Source organism: Dermacentor silvarum, chromosome 4 (genome assembly GCF_013339745.2).
Source record: "Dermacentor silvarum isolate Dsil-2018 chromosome 4, BIME_Dsil_1.4, whole genome shotgun sequence".
Taxonomy (NCBI): Eukaryota; Metazoa; Arthropoda; class Arachnida; order Ixodida; family Ixodidae; genus Dermacentor; species Dermacentor silvarum.
This window is the reverse complement of record NC_051157.2, coordinates 160,590,925-160,609,646: the sequence shown is the minus strand read 5'-3', so window position 1 is coordinate 160,609,646 and position 18,722 is coordinate 160,590,925. Positions and strand designations below refer to the sequence as shown.

At 44.9% G+C, this 18,722-nt stretch overlaps 1 protein-coding gene across 1 annotated transcript in view; it reads left to right on the top strand.

Annotated features, from left to right (window-relative positions):
- LOC119450756 (Down syndrome cell adhesion molecule) overlaps positions 1 to 18,722 on the top strand; it is a 183,688-nt gene that overhangs the window by 126,250 nt on the left and 38,716 nt on the right. Inside the window, exons 11-13 of the mRNA XM_037714263.2 lie at positions 10,717 to 11,004; positions 14,642 to 14,761; positions 15,422 to 15,595. Of these exons, the coding sequence (XP_037570191.1) occupies positions 10,717 to 11,004; positions 14,642 to 14,761; positions 15,422 to 15,595 (582 nt within the window). The remainder of the gene's footprint in view (positions 1 to 10,716; positions 11,005 to 14,641; positions 14,762 to 15,421; positions 15,596 to 18,722) is intronic.

Genomic DNA, 18,722 nt, shown 5'->3' with positions numbered 1-18,722 from the left:
TGTGGATCAGAGAACAAACGGGGATAGCCGATATTCTAGTTGACATTAAGCGCAAGAAATGGAGCTGGGCAGGCCATGTAATGTGTAGGATGGATAACCGGTGGACCATTAGGGTTACAGGATGGATACCAAGAGAAGGGAAGCGCAGTCGAGGCTGGCAGAAAACCAGGTGGGATGATGAAGTTAGGAAATTCACAGGCGCAAGTTGGAATACGCTAGCGCAAGACTGGGGTAATTGGAGATCGCAGGGAGAGGCCTTCGTCCTTCAGTGGACATAAATATAGGCTGATGATGATGATGACTTACGAGGCAGCTGACAATTTGTCGCAGCCCACATGCTCTCTCAATAGCATCAGAAAACGTTAGACAAAGTGGTTTCCATGAACTACGTATATTGTTCACATGAACACGCAAAGTCCAGGCACATAAATATTCAGTGCACATATCCTCTCATTTAATCATGATAATTCAAGGTGTGTCATATGATGAGGTGGCTTGCCGAGAGTATTTCATGCTTTCGATAACGCAAGCGTTTAATCTTGGGGGCGTTGGTAGCCTTATACAAGGACGTGCATATTTCGCTTAAAATGCACGAAAAGGATGTTTTAACTTACCGCTGCACTGTTCTTCCTCCAATATCGCAGGAAAATCGCACTTTCAAGTCTACGTTATTCAGTGTACCAATGGGGACTGTGAATTGCCTGGTTTTTAAGAAAAAAATACAGCGTTGCCTTCGTTTATGGAGATGCAAGCTTCTGCCGCAATGGGGCAAGGATAAACTATTGTTGCTTGTCTGCCTGCAGCTGCAGAAAGCAGCCTGTCAAGCATGGCTGCCACCTGTTCTCTGAGAGGGCGGGCAACACACGGCACCCCTATCTGAACGGCTACATTCTGCAGATGCCTTCAGGCGGCGACACAAGTTTATGCTTTGGCTATCGCGACAGCAGCTTGGATTTCCAAAAACGAAGGCAACTTTCATTTTTTCCTTAAATACCCGGCAAGTTACTGTGCTGAGTTTACACTTGTTTCGTTGCGTTCGTGCAAAGAATACAATCGAGCCAAAATGCTAGTCAACAAAGAACAAGGTTGCTTTATTTGCACCACTATTTATACGTTTTAGGTGGAGAGGGAGCACGTTCAACACAGATTTCCCGGGGGCGTGTTTGCTGTTTGCAACGTTAGCGGGCATGCGCCATAACTCTGAGTGGGAAGCATGTTAGCACGAGGCGCTTGTCTTTATCAAGCACGATACACATTAAACGAAGTAGACTCCAAAAATCAATAACTCTGCGAAATTTGAGCAAGAACGTTGGAGTGGTGAACGCGAAAGCAAAATATGCGAAATACGCAGCGAAACTGTGTCGGCGTCATGCAGTCGTCATGCCACCATCTTGATGGTTACCTTGGCAAGCGACTACCATAGCAATGTGCGTCGATACCGGAGTATGGCGTATAATGCCAAAGCAAAGGAAGTTTCAGAATTACCACTGCAGATGTTAAATAAACGGACTCCAGAAATATTGTGTCTCGCTACGTTGATCGAACACAAATCGCATTAACGTTTACCGCCACCGTAGGATGAGTTCTGCCGTAATGACGAAGATTGCATGACAACCGCATATAGAAAATGGGATGATGTCGAGCGTAAAACGGCAATGGCGTGACGTCGACTGCATGACGATGATGGCGTCTGATGACGATGGAAGCTTGTATAATGACTACGGCGTGACGACGATGATCTGATGAGTATCAGCTGGCCATCATGTCAACACCCCAGTATTTGTTTCAATAAAGAAAAACACAAAACAAGTTTCAAAACCACATGATACATCACAAAGCGCGTTTGAACAATGCCAAGCACGTATCGCTCGCTGCATGCGTTTCTAGGTGTAGATTCGTCGTCATCGTCAGCTTATACTTATGTCCACTGCAGGACGAAGGCCTCTCCCTGCGATCTCCTATTACCCCTGTCATGCGCTAGCTGATTCCACCTTGCGCCTGCAAATTTCCTAACTTCATCACCGCACCTAGTTTTCTGGCGTCCTGGACTGCGCTTCCCTTCTATTGGTGTCTATTCTGTAATTCTAAAGGTCCACCGGTTATCCATCCAACGCATCATATGGCCTGCCCAGCTCCATTTCTTTCTCTTAATGTCAGTTATAATATCTGCTATTCCCGTTTGCTCTCTGATCAACACTGCTCTGTTCCTGTCTCTTAACATTAGGCCTAACATTTTTCGTTCCATCGCTCTTTGTGCGTTCCTTAACTTGCTCTCGAGCTCCTTTGTTAACCTCCAAACTTCTGCCCCGTGTGTTAGCACCGGTCGAATGCAATGATTGTACACTTTTCTTTTTAAAGACAGTGGTAAGCTCCCAGTCAGGATTTGACAATGTCTGCCGTATGGAATCCGACCCAGTTTTATTCTTCTGTAAATATCCTTCTCATGATCACGGTCCCCTGTGAGTAATTGACCTAGATAAGCGTACTCCTTTACAGACTCTAGAGGCTGACTGGCGATGCTGAATTCGATGCTGTAAATAAACTTCTTACTGAGCGATGTGAATCTAAGTTTTATAGCGCAGTTCTGTTTAGATTACGTCGTTGCTTCGGATATTGTATTAGCGTTATGCTCCATGTCAGGCACTAATTTGGGAGCTTACTCGCTGGACCCGAGTGTGAGGATTCGTTCGACAGATTAGTGATATGGCTCCATTTCATAACCCAGAGACACTGCTTGAACGCTGAGCATGTAGAACAGTAAAAAACAAAATGTATGACTACGCATGTTTCGACGTTACGTGGGCTGCTACGGGTCACGATCACACGTAATAAGTTTTTGCTGCGCTGCCATCTATTTCCCACAAAGTTCATTTTGCCATGAAGCATGCGCGCTTAGATTCTTCTTGGTTACTGTAACTAACGCATTACTTCCTGGCTGCGAACGCCGGCATTGTGCGAAGTCGCTTCAGCACTCACAGAATAGCATTCTAATTTTGAAAATGTATGTCATTAACTTTGTTTTCTCCCTGTTCTGAACTACCACTTTTGTGTTGATTTAGGTCTTCTGGTAGTTTCAGGGAGGCCGATCTCATATGGGCGAGCATGTGAGTTGTAATTCTGAAAACAACACAGCTGCTCGCTAGGAATTTTTGAGGCACTCAATATCGTGGCTATATATACTGGCAGCTCTTGTTGTGCGTCACGTGTAAGTTGGAAGTCTTTCAATGTTCTGTGTTGGGCGTCTCTCAAATGTTTATGTATGTCATGGTGTATGTGCTTTGATTCACTTGTTTCGTTGATTTAGACGCGGTCTTGTGTGTATATTTCGAAATTTGACTCATAGCCTCTACATATAAAAACCTTCACGCAAACTAACGCGATACCATTTTTTATACTCCCGAATAACCTAAAAGGAACTGCATTCAGCGCGAAGTAAAAAATAAAAAAGGCAGCAAAAAGAAAACTCCCAAGGTACCACGCCAAAATTCCGCCGCACGGAGAAAAAATTTTACTCCGATCAAACGCAGTATAATTAACTCCCAAGCGGGGGGTCGCAAGAGGACAAGCATTGTACTCCTACATGACAGTTATTTCCGTTTACATTGTATTTGTTACCATTATCAGGCACAGGCCAATCAGTAGTTTCCTCGTTTGTATGTGCAGTCTTGCTCGCTTGCACCCGTATTTGTGTACGCTCGTCACGATATCCACTCGTTACGCTTTCTCTATGTCCCGCAGTACTCTGAATTACGTCTGCTGAGATGGCAGTGCCACCTTCGAGACGCTGTACTAACCGTATCGTGCTGCCACAATATTATCGTGTCCGTGCACGCGTGTGTCTGTGTGTGTGTGTCATTCGCTTGTCCCTTCTTGTTTGTTCAGCGGCCCCGCCCGCTGCTCCCACGGTGCTCCACCCTTAGCGTACACCCGTGTATTTGCGCAGCTAGTTCGCGTCACTGCGTCCGTGCCGCCTATCACCCCCTTCAAGCATCCTCCTCCTGCCCGATAGTGGCAGATTCATTTACCGGGATAGAAGGCGAACCTTTGCTATAATTGCGTATGGCAGACATGAGCGAACTGTTTTTTTCTTTTGTTCAAGCGCAAAGCGACTGCAAAGAGGCTCGATGTATACTTGCGAAGCAGATTCTATGCAATTTTGAACTTTTTATTGGCTACGCTACTACTAAAATAAAAAAAAAAACTATTTAGACATGAGTGGTTCCTAAGTCCCTCAATGCTTTGTTACACCGTAGGACATTATTCGCAACCCCGAGCATTTCAGTGCCTATTTTGTGAGCCATTGGTATCATCTGAGTTCGTTCCTAAAGCAGCATTTCTTAACAGCCATCACTATGGTCCCAAGCAACGCACATCAGGAAATAGTTAAAGCTTTGTTTTTATTTTTTATAAATAAAAATGAGAATTATTCTGATAACCTTCTTCGAGGCCGAACGATAAAGCTGAAAAGAAGATTGAAGCTGGTTTCCCATTTGTGAGTGATCTGTAAACTTTAAAAATTCGTACAAAACCCCAGATCCTGGTTGGGTTCTCGTTTGGAGGAAGAAAAACGTGGCGTATGTTTGTAAACCATGCAACGGCAGATGCAATGTGAAATGGTGTAGCTTCCACTGGCAGGAAGATTGGTGGCAGGAAGATTGGCAGGAAGACTGGTGTTGATTATACAGGGAACGGGTGTAGCTGGCGTATTTGAGATTAAGGGTAGGCAGAGTATCTGTGTAGGCCGAGCGATGCTTAGAACAGATAATCGTTTATCTATTACAGTAACAGAAGAAAATGCAGTCGAGACCACCAGATAATTTTCGCATGAGGTGAAATTAGAAAATTTACGATGGAATCGGCAACGGCAAGACGCATTTAATTGTAAATCGCCTGGAGAGGTCTTTGTCTAGCAGTGCACAGGAAATAGGCCAATGATGAAATTTCTATAGTTAAATAATTTATATTCACCTTATACAGCCTAAAAATGATTTTACTCGCTTTGTTACCTGCTGGACTGAAGGAGATGACGTACCCCTTTGTACAATCTGCTGTACTTCAGCCTGACATCGAGCTGCATCAAAGACAGGCTTAGGCTGCAGGCAGCAGGCATTAGTGGGGTGAAGAGGTTCCAAAATGCATTGTAAAGGGTACCATTGCAAGTCTTTGGGACAAATTTTCTGGAGAAGTAAAAACATGTAAAAATTTGTATAAATAAATGTGGCATTTGACATCAAGAAATAGGACACCTATGTGAGCTCAGCGTCAATGAAGCTGTCAGAAACATAATTACCTCTGACACCGGCCGCATAATAAGCATAGAGTTTAGAGGGGATGGGCATGACATGCACTCGGTTTCTACACCTTTCGATCTACGCGTTCTCTGTAATAACTTGAAGTAAAATCAGTTGAAGTCCGGGTTATCAGCTGTCCTGTTCCATAGCATTATTTTCTTAGAAGCGCAGAAAATATTATTTAATTTCCTATTTCGATGTTGCCCAACTTTCTGCATTAGTCATACCAGAGCTCAGCGAAATTTGTTACTTTACGGCAAAGCACGCATCCATACGCAGACAGTATTATTGACGAGTAAGTGATGTACGTAGGAAGACCATAATAGAAGTAAGAAAACAAGTGGTACCAGAAATGACCATTTCGGTGCACCACAAGAAAAGTCTGTATTTTTGTGAGACAAGAAATTTGTGTTCTGCCTAAAATTTTGATCCAGCAGAATATGTGGGGGTCTTAATTCGTTCCGTTCGGCTACTTTTCTAGCAGTAAACCATGGGACATTGAGGCAGGGGCTTTCTCCATATCACATATAAGATCAGCGTTCACAATAACATTCCAAGTAAACCTCAAGAGCTGTGTGTTGCAAGAAAAAATGTTTCCAGAAGCCTTGCTGTGAAGTGCTTGCTGAGAACTCTGCAAAACACAATAGTATTGGATACTCCGTAATTTTACTGGTGTGTCTCCTTAGTGAAAGAGGCGAGTTGGCATTCGGTGAGTGAGGGCTACCTTATTTCAGAACTGCAACTAGTTTTTCCACAAGCCAATCACTGGGCGAGACGGAAGGCTGCGCTGTCAAAATAAATATACGGGGCAGAATCACGGCGTAAAAGTTCAATACATTTTAGCGTAGTAAAAATTTATCTATCAGGCACAAAGGACACATAAATATATATTTACTAGTGATGGGAATCACAGCCTCCCAGTCTACCACAATTGGGTCCGCAGCTTTACCAATGAGCCCAAGCACCAAGAACGTAGGTGAAAATATTCTTGCATTTGTTTTTGTTTTTCAATTAGAATAGAACACATTGTTCAACAAACTAAAACGTTGATCAGGGAGAGCATGGACAACGCCTGTGCATTGGTGAATTATTGTTGGGGTGTTATTGTATATGTCCCATAATTTCCATTAGTTCCTTAGAAGAGAGGCTGGCAGCGTAATGGCAAGACACAGCTGTTTATCAGTGCAAACGGCTGTGTTGCACTCGACTTCATTGTAGTGATAGGCTGGCATATTAAAAGCATCGTTTCGCCGTTATGCAGTAATTTATAATCCATATAAGAGGCTATCGTCGACGTCCTATTTCCAAGAGAATTAGGTGAATGTCCACAGAAAACATTGTTGTACACCCATGGGAGTACAACGATGCGTCAGCGATATGTTTCTATACATCTCCTGTTCTGGCAGTTAACGACGCTCTCTCACATCAAAGCATCATTTCGTCAGCGTTCAGCAGAATCTACTTCTATAACAATTTTATTAGCGCCACACATTTTATCCCGTTCCCTCGCAGATCACCAGGGCTGCTAAAGTAGTGCGTTGGAAGTACAGCTGGCAATTGTAATGTGGCAACCGGATTTTACATGCATTCAGACTGAAGTGCTACAGAGGTTTGACTCTTTATTATGTAGTAAACACCCTCGTGGGAAATTGCACACGAGTGTTCGGAAGTAAAAGTGACAACAACGACAACAACAATGATATAGTAAACATCACCGCCCCTTCCACTCTGTGAAGGTGGTCGAACAGCGAAGCTGTGTTAGTTACAGCGATTGTTACACCATGCAAGTCCACCTTCGCAAGCAGGCTATATTCAAGCGGCTTATGTTGATGATGATGATGATGCACCTCCGTTATGGCTCGCACCCACTAAGGGGGATAGGCCAAGAATCGGGCGGCTTATGTGCAAAGAAGCAGCTCATGCTCGCGCTCGTCGTCGTCTTCCACAGCTGGCTGCGTTGCCTCTCATCATTCCAGCGCAGAATTTCACTTCACTTCTGTCGTCGTAATGGGGAGGCCGCGTTTACGGGGTTATGAGCCATTGCTTAGGGCAGTATTAGCTCATTAGCGGTGCATCACTGCATGCTTCGCACCTCCCCAGATTTCGCATTAGTGGAGCTGCATTTCGCTTAATGGGTCATTTGAAACTTACGCATGAAATTTAATTCAGCACTCAAACCGACCCTACGACTTCATTCGTGCTAACTGTAATTACTAATAAAAACTAAAACAGTAAGCAAGCCGTTCATAATGGCCAAATTGCTTAGGAGTTAAAAAATGTCGCAGTTTCACCCAAAAGGCGAAGCATCAATTGCGATGGCAAATTAGTAGAGAACTATGCGGAGTAAGGATAGTAGTTTTATCAGCTGTATAAACTTGGACATTTAGCAACACCAGAAACGCGCAGAACTGTTGTCGACGCCGTCGGCGTTTTGCCCGCGTTCGCACCGAACGCGCGCGGCGTTAGAGACTGTTCCCGGTGCCTCTGGCGGCGACTGGGAAGTGTTCGACGAGATCAGAACGGGACACTCGTCGAGATGCGTCGGAAGTCTTTACCACCTTCTCGCCTCGCAACGTTTTGATATGAATATGCATTTGGTGCCACATCTAAACGTCGCCTCCCCTCCCTCCCATTCCCCCACGACCTTTCGCGCGACGGAAGAAGTCGCGTTTGCTCTCCTCCGTGCGTTGGCTCTCCTTGAAAGCGCGCGTTATTTTCGCGCTTTCACTCGCACATACAGCATACGGCGCGCGGCGACGATTTCATCGCCATTGGACTTCATACGCAACCTCACGACTACGGCGACGGCAGAAATCCCCTTGGAGTGCCCATATAATTGCTATTGCAAAGAAATGATGGTTTAACAGCATACAGCTCAGCACTCGTTTTCAAAAGAGAAATCACAAAACAAGCATTAAAACCATATGGTGGATGATAAGGCGCGTGTGAACAATGGGAACACCCTCCGACACGTTCCGGTAAAGATTAGGTTTGCAGCTGCTTCCACAGGGGTTGACGTCATTCAAAACCCTCGTGTGAAGCGCAAACCGTATAATGTATGCTAAAGACGTCTGCAAATAATGCGAAGCACGTTCCTTATCCCGTGTGTGTTTCCCAGTAAAGATTACGGCTGCGTAAGCTACTCCGAGTGGAAAAGTACCCAACAGCATAGAAATCACGTAGTGACGTCACCACGGTCTAGCAACTCATTCAGTTTATTCAAGGCTTCCATGGGTTGACCACGGGAAGTAGAGACGCCAGAAGAACAGCGTGAATATAATGTCGTTGTGAAGTAATAAAGGGTGTGGGTAATTACATTTCACTTGTATCTGGTTTCTCTCTTTGTAGAGTCACGTGTGTTAATTCAATGACGTCACAATGGGTTATCGTTGTGCGTGTCAGTCTACAGCTTCGCTGTCCAACTACCTTCACAGCGTGGGTTGTTGCCACTGTTTCTTTTTTTGAAGACTCAGGAACATGCTCGACAATAAATTCGCGGCTAAAGTACACAAGTATCGGTACCACAAAAGCACGGACACAACCGAGGAAGAGGTCACGAAAGTTGGCATCCAAGTACAGAGTAACTAAAAGTGTAAATAAACAACCACGAGGCGTCAAAAAGAAAGTGAGAGAAAGAGATACCATAAATTGGATACAATAAATGTAAACAAAAACGTTGCAGTGACGTTCCACTTCGTGAAAGCGGGGGACGCGCAAGATTACGGGCTGCTATAGCACAATCGAAGCTATTGGCCCTCGGTGCACCAATAGACGCCTAGATTATCCGCATTGCAGGCCGCTTGCAAGATGGGCTCGCGCCTCCGCGTCATACGCAGTAGCTGCTAGGAGTGAGCGCCCCCCCCCCCCCCCCTCCGGGCCGGTTTTGAAGACGGTGCGCTTCCTCCCCGCTTTCCACCCTTGCGCACGCCACATTCAGCCGCCATTGTCGGCTCACCGTCACACGTTTGCACTGCCACATACAGCATACGGCGCGCGGGGTCGATGTCATCTCGAGACGAACCCTGTACGTTCTTTCCACACACAGTAGCCGTAGCAATTGCCAGAGGAGGTCAACCTAAAGTGCCTCCACCTACTGTCCTCCGTGACGCCTGGCTTTTCTAGAGCGCAGCTCCTAAGCGCCCAATCATGCGACGAGCGTCGGTGTCCGCGCGGTACCTCGTAACTGAGCGAGCCAGCACAGCGAAGGATAAGAGCAAGCGCGGGGCGCAGCAGAACCTCAAAGACAGCAATAGCGAAGAGAGCGCGAGGACGAAAGCGGAGGAGGAGGGTATGGTGAAAGCGTGAGAAAAAAAGCGTAATGCCGCGCAAGACGGACTCTGCGGCGACGATCGCCACGAGATAGCGCCAGAGTTGCGCGCGTCGTCTGTTCCCCATACCGCTGCATGAGCTAGAGGTCTGTCTGCAGCGGCTTCTGTGAATCGCACCCACGTGTCACCCACACGCTGCTTCTCGCGATATCGGATTTGCGAGACAGTCGCGCCACACTTCGCTCCATTTGGAACGTGCCGCACGAGAGAGATTGTCCACACCAGCCAATATATCGCGAAATCAAAGCATGTATAGAGCTGCGCTCAAGTTTAACATTAGGGAGAATCGTAATCGTCGCTGAATTGTGTCTCGTTTCCCGCTTCGCTCAATGCCACCTAGACTTTCCTCTAGGTAGGATTGCTTTGCCGCTTGCTCAGCGCGCTCCTTCGTATCATACCCCGCGCACGATTCTCCTCTCCACCTCTAGGCGCCTTCATCCTTCGCCGTTCGCTTCCCTCGCGGCTTCAAACATCCCATCGACGACGTCACCGGCGAGATATTTAAGCTTGCGCGTAAAAGACCATGGAGATTTTCAAAATTGACACGAACGAAATAACTATTTGTCGATTTGGACTATGGACTATTGAAAATCGGTCAATTTGTCACCGCCACGTTTGAAACGGGGACACGCCTAAAAATCATCATCATCATACGGTTTAACTTAGACGGTACTTTCAAAACTTAGCCCGTGTAAGAGCATTTGCTGATAAGTCTGCGTTTGGCTACACGATGCTCATCCTCGCTTTCGGCACAATAATACTATCTTCTGGGTGGTGTCCAAACACTATAGCCCCACGTTGTTCAAATGGTAATCCTGAGAGTGAGTAATTAATAATCGTGAATGCAATGCGCGAGGTTGCGGGTTCGTTTCGCGGCAGTGGCGGCCACATTTCGCTGGAGGCTAAATGCAAAAACGTGCCTGTGCCGTGCATTGAGTTTACGTTAAAGAAACCGAGGCGGTCAAAATGAACACGGAGTCCACTACTACGGCATGCTTAATAATCATGTCATCGCTTTTGCGCGTAACACCACAGATATCAAGCATCAATTTTTAATGTGTTGAGTCAGCGTTTTGTCCCTCTGACTTTGTTTGCAGTGGCTCCAACGATCGATGAGCACTTCTTTCCCGACGTAGTCAAAGTGGAGGAGGGCAGCCGGTCTCGTCTCATGTGCTCCGTGTCCAAAGGCGACCCTCCGCTGCGCTTCCGCTGGTTGAAGAATGGCCTCAGGATCGGCTCTCATGGCGAGCGAGTCATCGAGACCACTGACGACTCGTCCATCATCAAGATCGGCCGGGTTCGATTTGCGGACCACGGCGAGTACACCTGTTTCGTCTCCAACGATGCCTCTTCTGTCAACCGCAGCGTGGAGCTCGTCGTGCATGGTGAGAATCACATCAAGCAATACAACCAACTGGCGTTGGTTATGAGCCTGTGTATTTCTTATTTGTTACAATGTAACGTTCAAAGTAACAAAGACAGCCGTGTGAATGAGAAAGCGAAAAGTGAGGCGATATTCTAGTTAACGTAAAGAGGAATTCAAACGGAAATTCAGATTTATTAGACATAGTAGAAATAGTACATAGTTTTCGATATACAGAAGGAGGTCTTAAGGTTTACTCACCGTTGGTGGGACCTCTTGGGCAATTAAAATGAGTAATAGTAGAAAGTAAAAAAGGAAAGCAAACAAAGCAGTCTATACAGAACAAAAAATACAAATATAACTTGATGAAAACAAAATACTTCAATAACATTCATAGTTAGATGGGTATATTTATGGTGAAAAAATTGTTTTGCGTTTCATATGCATGTGTACCTATTCTAGAATGATACCGTGATAGAGAAAAACGTGTATCTGCCATAATCAGTATGCAAACAAGACAATAGCAAGTCGCGACGGGTAGCTAAGCGAGTAGAATTAGGATTACAGAGCCCATGTTGTGTGAAAATGTCTAAAGTAAGAACATGGTTGTAAATTTGCCTGGTTGCCTACTAAATCAAAATAAAGGCTACGGAAGGGGAAATAGATGAAGGGGGTACGTCTGGATAGTGTATACTGTATGTATGTAGATAGGTGGACGGATTATGTGTGACCCCGTGATGTGATGCAGTAGTAGATACGGCGGTGTGTAAAGGGGTGATACAAAGTTCAGAGTTTATGGAGGCTGAAGTAGAATCTGGTTTTGAGGAGGGCTCGTATGCGGAAATGATATTCTAAGACAGACTGATGAAATGTTTTTATGAAACCTAAGATGAGCGTGAACAATGACTCCAAGAAACGTAACCTGACCAGATAATCTAAGAGGCTGATCGTTGATAAAAGGAGAAGACATAGTTTTCCTATTTAGTAAATGAAAAAGCATAAATGAGAATTTATAACTGGTAATTGATAGCCGGTTTTAGCACTCCACTGCGCCTGCGAATTCAAATTTACAAGATGTTGAGTTGTCTATGGCGTCGTGATGCCCATGCAATGCACAGAGTAGTGACCTGGAGGTCTATGAAAGTTACAGGATAGATGACAAGAGAAGGAAAGGAAAGCGTAGTCGCATAATTCGGTGGTGTGGTGAAATTCCCAAGTTCTCAGGCAGATGGAGCCGACTGACGCAAAGCAGGGGCAATTGCTGATCGCTGGGAGAGGCCTTCGTCTTGCAGCGAATATAAATTGGCTGATGATGATAAAGATAATTGATAAACGCAGGGTTATAAGTTCGTCTTTTCACGGAGAAGTTTTGCGAGGCACCTTCGCAAAAGATTGCCAGTGGCAGCATGTCGTGGTCGGTATCGAGGGGTCCTGAGGTGTTGGTTACTTTGGTAACGCATTCCAAACAGAAGAGGGTGGCCAGCTTACATCGGCATGTGTTGTATAAAGCATGCAGTTTAGAAATATGGTCCTTCAGATATGACGAAGCGCATAAAGTTACCTCTGTACGCAGTGAGTATTCGGCACAGGGAATTGTGAAGCACTTACGAAAACTCATGCGCAGAAAGGCTGAGGTATATAAAATTAGTGCGCCTGAGCACAAATAAACATCGCTGAATTCCCACGAAGAGTTGCTCAATTCTTTTATGTATTCGAAGTTTTTATTTGTTTGCTTTCGCACAAAGTGCACACTAATTAAATTGCTAACTCCGGCGATTTTGTTTCCTTGCTGTCGAACGCCAGCTTACTCACGCTCCAATTTTTATATCAAGAAGTGCTGGCGTAGCGAGACATGTTAGTATTATCACATTTTCATGGTAGCTTTATTCGCGTTAATAAATAAAAGAACATCTAAAATCCCGTTTAGCAGCCACGTCTAATTACTCCGCAATAAAAAACTGTATACCACAGGACTGCTGCGTCAGGAGATCGGCAAATTCCAAGTAAAAATATCATCAATATCTGGCCAGTCAGCTGCTGCGGTGTGTTGTGCTGTTTGGTTAAAGAGATCCAACCGAGAATCGAGGTCTGGTCAGGCAGCAAGCAATAACGGCGGAAGAAAATGCAGACGCGCAAGAAAATGTTTGCCATGCTTCCACCAAAGATTATGGTGCCATCGGTGAACAGCTTGTCCTGAGATATTAGGGACAGGTCAAACGCTGCAATTTATGGCGTTGCGTTGGTGTGGAGCTCTTAATAAAGTTGTTGATGGAGAGTAGGTGCTAAACAGAGTGAGGATACATTAGCGCGCGGCTGTTAATATAGCAATCGATGCACTCGAGCCAGGCTGGAATGTTCCAGCCTGATAAAGGCACGACGCTCTCTTCATTCTGTTGTCGAATAATGAATTGCAAACCAGGGGCTGTACGCACAATTCTACAGGAAAGCTACAAGCATGACGTGACTGTATGACGAACGTTAAATGTAGTACGCGGTATATATATATATAAGTTTAAACCTTCACAATGCTCTAATGAGCTGTACGTTGGGAAGGCCTGTTCGCTTTTCTGTATAATTCGTGTGTTGAGCCCCCGGCAAAGTTTTAACTAGAGGGCGAGCGGCGTGCGACACTGTGATTTTCCGCTTTCTATTGCCAGCTGCATGGCGTAAAAAATGTTCTGTCTCAGTGGCAACACAAAGGATGGTCTCCCTGTTTTACGCCTGCACTTTAAGCATCGAGGAGAGGACCGGTATAGGTACACAGTTGCTTTAATTCTTGCCAACTGGTCAGGTTTACTTTGGGTGCGGGGTCTGTAGTGAGCAATGAAAGCAAAAAAAGTGGGTAGTGAAAGGAAATATTTATAGCGAGAAGCACGAGTCAGTCTTGCACTCGCCGATAGAGTGAAATCGGGTTGTCTCGAAACCGCGGACTGGGATGAGCGGTGCAAAGGCGCTATTGAGGGCATCGCACACGTGCAGTATGACACATGTTCCTGGGGCTGTAACTGCTGCACTGCGTAAGCTCTTCAGCTAGATATGTTTCGAGGTTCATATTGCTTTCCAAATATGCGGCGGGCTTAGTTTTATGTTAGAGCCACATTATACTAGCTATCGCAAATGGCTCATAATCGTAGACCTGTGAAATTGCCTTAGTATAAAAACTTACGTTGCTGGTATATTGCCATTTACGCTGTCATGCGAAGCATTGGGTTAGGGTATTCTTAATGAAAATCGTAGACGGTAGTTCTAATAAGTAATAGATGAGTGTGTTCAGCTTAAATACATATTTTCGACATTAAATGGGACGTTGAATCTATATACTAATATTATAAATAAGCAATGTGAACGGCAGCCTCTTTACCAATTACGCTTAATTCCACACGCCTAATCAAAGTGCGTATCTTAAAGGCCCGTTTTTCTTCATCTACGTGAAACTGAATACAGCTAGGCCTACGCAAAATGCTTCCGATACAACGATGAAAGATTCTGAGATAAGCTTCGAAACAGACGTTTCTGAAGTACGGTGCAATATTGTCGGGCAAAAATAAATGCACAACAAAAATAAATATATGAATCATATGTAATGTTGAATATGTGTACCAAGTAATGTATCGCTAATGTTTAACTGCTCTCTTTACTCAATTTCTGTTCTTCTCCAGTGAGTCCTCGCTGGAAAATAGAGCCACAAAACGCGTCGGCCGTTTTAACGTCGACAGTCATCCTGCATTGTTCAGCGGACGGTCATCCGCCACCCGTCGTGACGTGGAAGAAAGGTGAAAGTAAGCTCAAACTTGTGTGTCTGCCGCCCTCGTACTGGTTCTATGTGCACATTACTGCGGTGTTAAACAATTAACAAGCTATTGCAGATATAACTGGCCTTGACAAGTCAATTCCTATAAATAAAATTTTGTTTTTTATCGTCTCAGCGCATGACTCTGCCCTTGTTTGTTAGAAGGTCCTCCGCGAATATACGTTTATTATTTTAAGATTCACAAAAACCACATAAACTAATTGTACAACAATAAAATATTGGCGAATATTTGTGTAATCATACACACTCCTTGCATCAATGCGTTGCTTTCCGAGAACTCGAACCGGGGCTTGGTCTACAATCTGCTTGAATAAATATAAGTCTAATTTCCGAAGAGATAAAAACCACACCTCCTGTATTTGAATCAATTGAAGCACGTTCCTTGCGCATTATGCCTGACACCACACGACATCCTAAAAAAATATTGCGTCATTGTTTATTACACAAGCAGAGCTTATGCATTCTCAGCAAAGCTAAGAGAAGTTCAGCGCGTTCTGATGAATAACGTACCCACTGCTAACGCCAAATTCGTAAGTCTTATACTGTGTTTACCGCCACCAAAGAAATTGTTTTGCCTGACTGACGTATTTGACCGCGGTATTATGGAAACGTTTGCTTTTTTTGGCAGGAAGCTACCCGCGAAACTTCTCGTATATCCACTACAACTTTCGGAACCACCAGTTCAATAACGGCAGCTTGCTTATACGGGAAGTTGAAGAAGCGGATGGAGGCTTCTATTTGTGTGAGGCAGACAACGGCATCGGAGCAGGCATCAGCAGACTTGCCCACCTCAAAGTGAAAGGTACGCATAACGGCCTCTGTTTCTTTGATCGCGCAGTTGTTTTGATGAATCTGCACACAACTGTGGGACCAGATTGCACTTCTTTGTGGAGAAGTTGGTGCTCCTTGGCATGGTCACCACGCGATCTAGCGCTAAAATGCCAATGTTCTTGTCATTTTTGGCAAGAAAGAAAGGTATATAACTAAACGAAAAGGGCTAAATCTAAGTCAAAGTGCTGGTTCAGAAAGGTCAGAAAGCTTCAATGTTTCCGCACATGCAGAGCTTTCTTTATACATAGTCTCGACTTTCGATGTGATGTTCTATTTACTGCGGCTTCGGATATGACGTGGTTCCCGGTGAGTGAACCAAGATGCAGTAGACACTCTGCATAAATAACATAGTAGTATCAGGTATCACCCCTTACTTGGAAGCCAAGAACAGGAAAACATTGTGACAAAAAAATTTAAAGCAATGCAATGGCATGCTCAAGACTTTGTGAGTGAACGAGGAAACTTGGCTGTTTCAACACATGTGCCGTGCTTTAATCACTGATCCAGGCTGCAATCGGGGATAAGGCACGGGAAGTTAAATATGGGACAAACACTGTAAACCACGCAGGAAATCACTACCCCCAATCTCTTTATGGAGACCGGCCTACTTTTCTTCACCGATGTGCTAAAATCTTTTCTTTGAAAAGCCCCAGGTGGCAGGAACAGTGTACTCAAACATTATACTTGATCAACTGGGAATCTGTTTATCAATGGCGGAGCGAGAAGAAGAAATGTAGTGGCGTTCGAGTCTAGGACGCCAGTGAGTGCTCATTATAGAACTATACTAGTGAGGGCAAGAGTGCTGAGCCGCAGCTTGGCAGATGGTAATTGTTGCGTGCAGGTTCAGGTTACTTTCAAAATGTTTTCACGATTTTTAGAAGGTGTGGCGCTATTAAAAAATATTGGAAGCTCCTGGAGCTTGCTCTCTTTGCAAAAAATAAAATGTGGCTCCTTGTGAAATCTATTGACACTTTGGAATTTTAATTCCTCGAATGCTTTATTCAGAATTAAATCATGTGCAAAAACATTACAATTTCTTTAGGTTAATACAGTTCCAACTTCGAATGTTTAAGCTAGGAAATTTGGCTGCAAAACACAACACCGTTGCTCCTTGCTCCATTTATGAACCGACTCAGTATGTATCTTAAGCTCACAGCTCACTTTGCTGGTTTCGCGAGTAAACAAGCGGCGAACAACGTCGCATCAGCGTTTCTTGCCATTTTGAGGCCTATAAAGTCACTAATGTTTCTTGTCCCAGTTTTGCGTCACTACGTCGGTGTTTGTCAAATGTACGTTGCCGAGAATTATCATGCCTTGACGCTGCTTGGAAGGAATGAGAAAAAGTAATACACAAATGCGTAAAACCCTGAATTATTGTTTACTGTTGAGCGTGAACTTTCATTCCTCACAGCCGTTTTTTTTTTTTTGGGGGGGGGGGGGGCATGAAGGCTCATATTCTATGCCGCTGCCCCTGTTGGAGTTCAGTGTCCGGCTCACGACATTCTGCAATGAGAGGTGCTACAGCGCATAGGACGCACTTACAAGCAGTAGTTGGCATGCATGTAGACCGCGAGCGCGTTGACACGCAAATGTATCTTTGTAGAATAAGCAAGCGCTGCAAAGTAATCAAAGCAGTGAAGCTAAGACTGGCGTAAAAGTTACCACAAAGCGACCACCACATGTTGAATGCAGAACAATGATTGCAAATTGCGGCAACGGTTAAGTTTGAAGTACTACTCAGAAACCCCTTCCTAACCTGCTGTGGACAATAGTTCGTTCATGCTTTCTTTGTGCTATTGGCCTAACAATGAAATATGAGAAAAAAATTCGCAGATTCGCCCGAAAGGCAACCTCTGTCAAAACGCTCGCGTGAGCAAGCGCGGCCGCCGCAGCGAGCGCTGGTTCATGCGGTCTATCGCTTCAAGGAAAATTGAGCTGCGAAAGCACAGCGCATGCAAAGTTCACAGCCGTGTGGAGATCGCTTTCAAGATAGGTGCGCGCGACAGCCAGCACCGGCTCAAAGTACAAGTACGCAATTCCAGCCACCGTAGCAGAGTAGAAGCCGCCCCCCAATCCCTCCCGCGCTGCGTTCCCGCTTTTCTCCTTTGGCTGGGAGATTGAGTCGCCAGTTCCCCTTGCGCCCGGTGGCAAGATACGAATTTGGTGCCGCAGCACAGCGTCCCCACCCCTCCCTCCCTCCCATACCCCCACGGCCTTTCGCGTGCCGTAGCTTCGTTCTCCGTGAAAGCGCACGTCCCCCGCGCGCTTTCACGGACATTCACTCGCACAGACAACGCTCGTCGACGATTATATCACCCTTAGACTTTATACGGAACATCACGGCGACGATGACGGTGACGGCAATAATCCGCTTGAAGTGTCCATATCATTGCTATCGCAATAAAAGTATCTTAACGGCTATATATATATATATATATATATATATATATATATATATATATATATATTACTATACAATTTTAACTTCATATTATTCAGTCGACACTATGCCACTCTACACCGATTACTATTGGCTCTGAAATTTTTCGTGAGGGGATATATTCCATTATATCGCTGCGCGGTAGCTGCTGTTGGTCGACAAAGTTAATTGAACAGCAAAATCTGGCAGTTGTATTGATGCATCTGCAGGCATTGCGAGGTACTTGTTGCGTGCTATTTCGGAAAAATGATGCAGTTTCGTCTTCCCTTTCATCCAAAGGGCCATGATGACGTATGCGCTATCGTAGTTTTTAATCCGGAAGGAGCATTTTTAAGCAAATGCGTGTTTCACTGTTAGTTTGCAAGCTGATTCTACGTAAACGACTCGAAACCGCGCCTCGCGTTATTTTCATGTGACTTAAAATAAGCCTACGCCCAAATGTGTGTGCTAAGAGAACACGATGTGCGTGAATCTTCAAGAATAAATTCACTTACCTAGTGGCTAACTTTCACGTAGTCGTTCTCTTCATACAGTTTGTTGAACAACAGAGCTATCGTAGTGAAGTAATTCCTACTTGGAATACCTGCTAAATAAGTTTTTAAATTGTTAATCCCAACCTTGTCTACAGCCTGCACATAAGCTGAAGCACGAGTTCTGC